Genomic DNA, 7,663 nt, shown 5'->3' with positions numbered 1-7,663 from the left:
TAATCTGACTTAATGACTTGCCAGCTCAGGGACCCAAGAAAGAACAGAAACACCACTCCGAATACTCAGGAAAGAATCTGCTCCATTTTTTGAACGGAAAAGCGTAGCAAACTATTAACTAACGAAATGTTTGCATTTAGATCGATCAACTTAAACTGTGACAATTTCTGGTTTCAGCAGAAGGGGGCAGTGTTGCTTCACTGAACTTCATTCGCAAAAGAAACACTATTCGAAGGCACGTAGGAAAAAGCAGAGCAACTGCCAGCAAGGCGGCAGTGCCTTTACTGATGATGAATGCACTCTGTGCATTGTGAACTCTGAAATCAGTGGTAATTTCTATTGCTTTAGCAGTGTGGTGCTTGATGAGGGAAAGGGTTCTGACATGGCTATTCCAAATGTATTTTCCCTTACACTGCAACGGTGCAAAATTTCAGTTCAAATACATTATTCCGTGTGGAAATCACTTTTCCGAGCCCAGGTCTGTTCTGCTGCCCCTCAACAGAAAGTATCTCAGCTCTGTCCTTGGAGGAACTCCTCCTAAAACCATTACTTTCGTATAGCAAACAGTGCTAAGGTACTCAAGCTATTTGAGCTTCTTGGCAGAGGCAAGATTAAAAAAAAAAAAAAAAAAAAAAAAGGTTTGTATTTAGTACTTTGAATTGTTTAGTAAGTGAATGACAATTTCACTTTAATTGTATTCAGCACTGGAATTTGTTTCTTGGAAGGGGAGAAAAGTATGTGCTTGCCGTGGTGGTAAGTTTAATGGAGGTCTTGGCAAAAATGATGTTGGATTCAGCAGCTGAACTTAATCACAATGCTGGAGTAGAAGAAAAACTGTACTTCAGAAATATTTTGATAGCTGTTAATCATCAGACACAGGACTGACCGTGTCAGCTCTTAGTGGAAATCTGGTGTCTGTAGCCAGGTGTAGTGACCAACGTAGTGTATGGGAAATGGATGTAATCCAGAGTACCTTGGCTTGTTAACAGGCTGGTGTGTTCTTCCACAGCCTTAACTAGTCCTGCTGGCTATGGATAGGAGGAGGTACAGCCCCAGGAGAGCTCCCAGAGCCCTCGCCTGTCTCTGGAAGGGCTGTGGAGGGGATGGAAATGAATTGCTCTTTGTGGTGCCTTGGAATGAGGGTTTTCACAGTGAAACCTTAGGAGTGTAAGACCACAGAAATCTGATTTGAGTCAGGGTAAAGGGTGAGTTCTGGATAATAGCAATCCGTGAGCCTGACCAGGATGTGAGGCTAATGAAAACTCAGCCCCTGGGAGGGAAGCGGAGGGGACAAAGCTCAGTATAAGCAAGGATTGAGGATCATCTACCATGAAAAATAAAGCGAGGGGCCTCTTTCCTGCATTCCTCTTCATGGCTATTGGGAATGAGAGCTGGGACATGTGGGGCAAATAGAAGGCTCTGGGAACCTTAAAGGGAATGGGAATGGGGCGGCATGAACAAATGCAAAGATTCCTGGGTTTAAAATCCCAGCTTCAAAGCTTTTCTCCCCGCAGTTCTTTCGGGTTTGGTTAATGCAGGATCTCCACAGCCCGAAGGAGAAATAATGCGCATCTCAGGCACTGTAAGATCAAAAGTGCAGGTGCCTTAAAGGCAGAGGCACTACCATGTGTTTCCTCAGCCATGCCAGCAGGAAAGGGAGTGGGCTCTGGACTTGTCTCTCTATTGTTCTGTTCCACGTCCAGTTAAAGTCAGGAAAGGTTTTGAAACACCTTCAGTGATATACGTTACACAATCAGTCAAATGCCTAAGCCTATGTGCATATATGCAAGAACAGATGCACACACGTGGATATGTTCTATGGAGGAGTCAACTGCCTACATTAATAAAAGTATCCCAAGTTCTTTGTGTTATTTCTTATTCCATATATATTGGGAAAGCGTTGACCTTTTCTGACAATGTAAATGAGGAAAAGAAATATGTCCATGGAAGTTGCTGGGCTCCATGTGGAGGAAAAGCGCTTTATGAGAGCAGAATTATTAGCAGTGCTCCACTGAGCTGATTTGGAACAGGTCCATTGTGTTTTCAGCAACTGGCAGTTTGGATTGTTACAATTCCTTGGCAAGTACAATAGAAAGATGGTGGTTTCCGGGGGCATAATAAAAGGGTGAGCCCCAGCTTTGCACACTGCATTTTATAATTGCATGCTTGGTGTGCACAATTGGGCAGCGCTGCCTTACTTGCCTTAATCCATCTCTCTCTCTCTCTCTCTCTCCCCCTCACTTCCTCACCCTCCCTCAGAGCAGCAGTAGCTGCTGCAGCTCTGGCAGCTCATCGGAGAGAGCACTGAACATTGAAAGAGTTCAGTTTTCATCTTAATGTTTTTCCCAAAGAATTCATTCCACCTGCTTCTCCAGTTTTTGCGATAGCCTTTTTTCTCCCTTTTTAATCCAATAAGTATGGAGTTATTTCACATTTTAAATCCCTCTAAAGGGTTTTAGGAATGGACTTTCTCTCTCCTCCTCCCCCAGCCTGTTTTTTTTTTTTTTCTTTTTGACAAGTCAGAAAATTGTGAAGTAAGCGAACAGAGTAACTGAGAGCTGGAGAGGGAGAAGACGCTTCCATTCTTTTAGTGCAGTGGGCTGAGGCAAAAAGGCCATTGTAATGGTAAATCGCAGGCAGAAAGGAAGAAAAGACTGATAATCAATCACAAATGAAGCATTCGTTTGGATTTTGGCAATTTGCTGCCCAGGGGCTTTTAAATCTATAAACTTTTTTGGGTCTTTTTTTTTTCTTTCTTTTTTTTTTTTCCCCCCTCCCCACATCTTTAAAAGCACAAGTTTGATCTACTGAAGACAGGAAGAGAAACATTTACAGGGCTGTCATGCCCAGAGTACCTGGCAATGGGGAAAGCGTGGTGCTGAAGCGCCAGTAAAACGTCGCAATCCTGAGGGAGAAGCAGCGTGCTGCAATGTGGATGGGAATGGATTTAGCCCATCACCTTGGACTCTAGCTCTGAAGAAAAACTCTCCATCTCAGACTGCTCTTGTTTCACGCGTTCAGGGATGACTTGTGGTGGGGAGTTTAATTTGCAGCTCGGTCGTTCTGTGCTTGCCTGAGTGGGTTTTGCGTTTGCCTGAGTATGTGATGAGGACAGATGAGGATGTTAGACAATATTAACACCAGCATATCATCTTCAGAGTGCAGCATCACCCACAAAGGAAGATACATCTACCTGGAGGCGCTGCTGCACGGAGGCGCTCCATGGGGATTCACGCTGAAAGGAGGGCTGGAGCACGGCGAGCCATTAATCATCTCAAAGGTACCCTTCTGAGTTTCCATGTGGGGAATTTTCCAGCTTAGGAGCAGTGCCCGACTTACAGGGCAAGAGCTGTAAAAGTTAACACTGAAATGTTATATTTGACGCTGTATTTGGCTCGGTTTTTACAAGCACCCATTCAAGCCAGCAGGTTTGCTCAGGAGCTGCGTGTTCGAGAAGCACAGGAGAGCTCTCGGCGTTGTTTAACTGCCCAAGCGCAGGTTCTGTCCCACGAGAAGTATCTTTGCATGCAGAAATTGCCTGAATTTATTTCACTGCTATGAATGGGAGGGAGTAGGGGACTCTTACAAGGTGATCTTGTGTCATGAAATCATGGTCAGTAATCCGTCCCCACCACTCCTGAAGTGAGAAGAAAGTGAGTGTTTTAATTCACGTCGGGCTAATTAAAAGTGTCCTTGTGAAACAGTGTTGTAAATACTTGGACCTATCAGGTAAGTGTGTGTATTTGTGCTCTGTTAGTGGTTTGCTCACTGCTCATACTCTCTACTTACTAAATATCTATTAAGTATGGTACACTCCCAAGATTTTTATTATTTATTGAGTATTGCCAATAGGCAGCTGGTAGCATAGCTCACAAGGATATTTTGAGGGGAAAAAAAATGGGAGAAGGAATTCCTCATTCTCATCAGAACTAGTCTGCTTCAGTACCCAGGTACCTTAAGTTGCAGATGCTGAAGACAATGGATTTTCGAAAGCCTCAAATCAAATCCAGGAATATCTAAAGTCTGTTTGACCTGTGGTCCTTAAACTGTTCCAAAACCAGGATTTAGGTAACTCTGAAATTTTGCCTCATAACCATATTTGCCTTGTGTCGTCTGTGTGGTGCTTTCTAGTTTCAAATCCAATAGCAACTCCCTGTGCAAACACATTCCTATGAAGAACTGTCAGTCACTGAAATAAATTAGTTGTGATTAGTGCATTTACACGTTGAAAGTAAAAACAGAGGACTTCCATAAAAATCCTTTCATCATAAGGGGATTTTAGAAATTTCACTTAATATCCTTCTTGGAGAGAGTTTGGCATAGCCACAGGCAGCAAAATGGCATTATAATTTTCATTTTATAAACATGAGGGACTAACACAGGCTGTTCACTGTTACTGCTAGTGTCCTGCAGTTGTGAGGAAAGAGTTTCTTTTGGTTTAGACATTCCTCTGTGATGTAAAAAGCACCACAATCCCCCCCCCCCTTTTTTTTTTTAATTGGGGGCAGGGAGTCGGAGAGGATGAGAGATGGCTCTGGCTGCTGAACATTAATTAATCTATGGGATTTGGTTTCCACAACAACCAGGCCCCTTAATGTCAAACATGCCTGGAGTGTGCATAGTGCCACTGGGAGCTGTATGACTTGTGCCTGCCTTTCCTGAAACAACACTATAAAAATGGGCTGGGGTTTTTTTTGGTTGCATTTTTCTTTTCTTTTTTTTTCCTTGTAGTCCCTGCTTGGTTTGTGCTATCAGTGTCAGCATTTCAGTGTTTCATTCATGCATGGGTGATGCAGAGCTGGAGAATGGCTGCATGTGAAAGCTGTGCTCTCTGGAATTCAGGCAGCTCCAGTTTCCTGGTTTCCAGTTTCAGCTGAGAAATTCCTCTTGTGCTTGCTTTCACTATGTGCTCTTCAGAATTAATTGCATATTAGTCATTTAGCTAATTCAGTATTCTTCACCTGATTGTGCTGGGAAGTAATGAGGAACGGTGGGGAAAAGATAAACTGCATTATGTTACCAGTTAAATTCTGTACAAGACTGCTTAGAGAACCATAGAATGTTTTGGGTTGAAAGGAAGCACTAAAGATCACACTGCTCACACTGGGGATGATCCAGCAACAATTCCATATAACATTACATATAAATATCAGAAAATGTGGATGTCAGTTTTTAATGTCTCATCATACACACTTAAGAAGCTTTATTTCTGTTTCAGCTCCCCATTCTGTTTGCAAATATATTTTGTTTACGTCCACTTAACAGTCTGTTTGCTTTGACAGAGTAGTGTTAAATGGCCTCAGTGTAAACAAAATTGCACATTTCAGCAAATAACTAAACTGGTGCCCATGAAAGCTTGCAACATGACTTAAAACAAAGTAACACTGATGTATTGTTATTGAATAGCAGACAGATAACAGATCTCTTTGACTACAATAGTTCTTTCTGGCCATCTGGAACTGCTGCTCATTTGGGACCCACGAGTATTGTGTCTCATCTTCAGACCAAAGACTGAGATAGAAGTTCAAAATAAAGAGGAGTGAATTTACAAAAGGCCCACATGCCAAAAAATGGTTCTCACAGCCCTGAGCAGATTTTTGGAAAGACACATTTTTCCATCAATAACATGCCAGGAATTTACCCAAAAGCAAGAGCAGCAACATTTGGGAGTGTAAGTGCGGAAACCAGACCTGTACTCTCAGCTGGTAGAAAGTGCTGGTTTAGAGATCCAAGTACCAGAGCTTTAACTTTGTAGTGTATTTTTTTTTTTTAGCACTGCCTTCAAGTTATTTCCTGCCTTTCAGTCCAATTCCCTTTGCTGTACGGATGTATTGCTGTGCCCTGTGCAACAGGACAGGCTGATTTTTGGTGGGGAGGGGGTGTGGTTGAGTGCACAGAGGGGCAAGCTCCCAGTTAAACACACGGGTCAAGCTTTGCTGGCTCAGCCATGGTGCTCAGCACATCATGCAGCCCAGCCTAACTCAACTTGTCAGAAATGTTGGGTGTGCAGCTGACGTGAATTCCAGTGGTTAAAACACATGACGTTTTTATGCTCATGCTCTTCTTTTTTCCATTCCCTGTGGAAAGACAAACCTATACTGAAACAGTTCCATGGCAGGTAAGTCCTCAGCACAGGTCTCTTCAAAATGTATTTGGCTGGAGGTGAGAGCAGACCGTAAATTTATATCCAACCCATAGTTTCCCTTCTCTATGTGGGAAGGTGCTTCGACATTCACCCTTGTCAACTCTTTTTCTATCTTATTTCTGGACTGACTGTAACAACTCATCACGTGAAGCTGTAGAATATGGTTATGGTTGTGGCTGTACAGGACATGTAAAAGAACATACTGATTTTCAATTGAAACAAATTTGGAAATGCTAACAGTGTGTCAGCAAAATAGGAGCTTGGGGTGTTGACTGTCCTGGAGCAGGACTGAGCCATCTTGGGAACATAATGGGAACATAAGGAAGTTTCTTTTCCTTCCAAAGTTTCCTTTGTCTTCTGGTGCTGCCTTGGGGCCACAGTGCTTTAGTATCCTATGTGGTGTTCCTGATCTGCCACCTAAGCACAGGTTTGTCAGGGAGCCTCAGAAACAAGCTTGGTGGAATCCTCCCAACATTCGGTTCTGCTGTACCGGAAGGGAAGGAATAGTAGAGATTCGCTCATCTCATTAAACAAGCAGTTTTTTCAGCCAGAACTAGAACTTCCATGAGAAATGCAAAGGTGATTGCAGGTGATACTGAGTGTTTAATTGGAATCCAATTTGCTGGGGCCTCAAAACCATGATAATACCCAGAAGCAAGCCCAGATTTCTGCTTCCAAGTTACTTTTTTGGCTCACCTTGAGCTGCAAGATCAGCATTGCAAAACTGAAAGCCCTGACTGTTCTAGGCAAGAAAGACAAACAGGTAACAGAAGTGTTCATTCCCTCTCAATTTTCTCTAAGATTTTTTAACTTCAGGCAATTCATGCTAATCAATCTCAACCATTTTGGAGCCAGGTGAGGTATTTCTACAGTCTGTTTCTCCTTGCTACACACCAGCCTTTGCAATAGGTCTAGCTGTTGTAGAGGCCTCTAAAATGCCCTTTTATTTTGAGCTCCATGCTGACAATGCTAACAAAGGAGCTGTTTCTCTTGCCTAGGAATTAAAGCATCCAAAGTGTGCTCTCTCTGGGACAGTGGCTGTGTGGGAACACTTCTCACATGCTGTGCTGGAGTTCATGGGTTCCCTTCACTCAAAAGGGCAGGGCATTTACAGGGACCTCGTGCCAAACTCTGAGGTTTACCTCTCAGCAGGGATGTAGGAAGCAATAAAAGTTTAATAATAATGGGAACAGTTTGGGACAGAGCCTGAGAAATAATCTGGAATTCTCGTAAGGTGTTTAAAACTTGTCGGGAGCCTGATCCAACCTCTGCTGCAATGAACAGCAGCCGGTGCCTGCAGGAACTGGGTCCTTCCACAAGCCTCCCATGCCTGTGCTACTTCTCTGATATTTTTAGTTATGATGGCTTGTTCACCTCACTTGAGGGAACTCACAGAGCATTTACTGACACGTAATGAGAATTGTTCCACTATTCTTGACAATACAAAACCCAAAAGGTCCTTCTGCACCCAGATGGTCCATAGATACTTGTCCCTTAGTGTGACAAATGGCAGCTGAG

The 7,663-nt window shown here is 43.2% G+C and overlaps 1 protein-coding gene across 1 annotated transcript in view; it reads left to right on the top strand.

The window, feature by feature from the left end:
* The first annotated feature begins 3,115 nt into the window (after positions 1 to 3,115).
* Positions 3,116 to 7,663, top strand: part of SHROOM3 (shroom family member 3) — a 102,181-nt gene continuing 97,633 nt past the window's right edge. The window contains exon 1 of the mRNA XM_027889154.1: positions 3,116 to 3,280. Coding sequence (XP_027744955.1) covers positions 3,116 to 3,280 — 165 coding nt within the window. The remainder of the gene's footprint in view (positions 3,281 to 7,663) is intronic.

Source organism: Empidonax traillii, unplaced genomic scaffold, assembly GCF_003031625.1.
Source record: "Empidonax traillii isolate 1590-97213 ecotype Southwest subspecies unplaced genomic scaffold, ASM303162v1 scaffold255:size705445, whole genome shotgun sequence".
In the NCBI taxonomy this organism is placed as follows: domain Eukaryota; kingdom Metazoa; phylum Chordata; class Aves; order Passeriformes; family Tyrannidae; genus Empidonax; species Empidonax traillii.
Note: the sequence above shows the minus strand (reverse complement) of the source record. Positions and strands in the feature narration are given on the sequence as shown.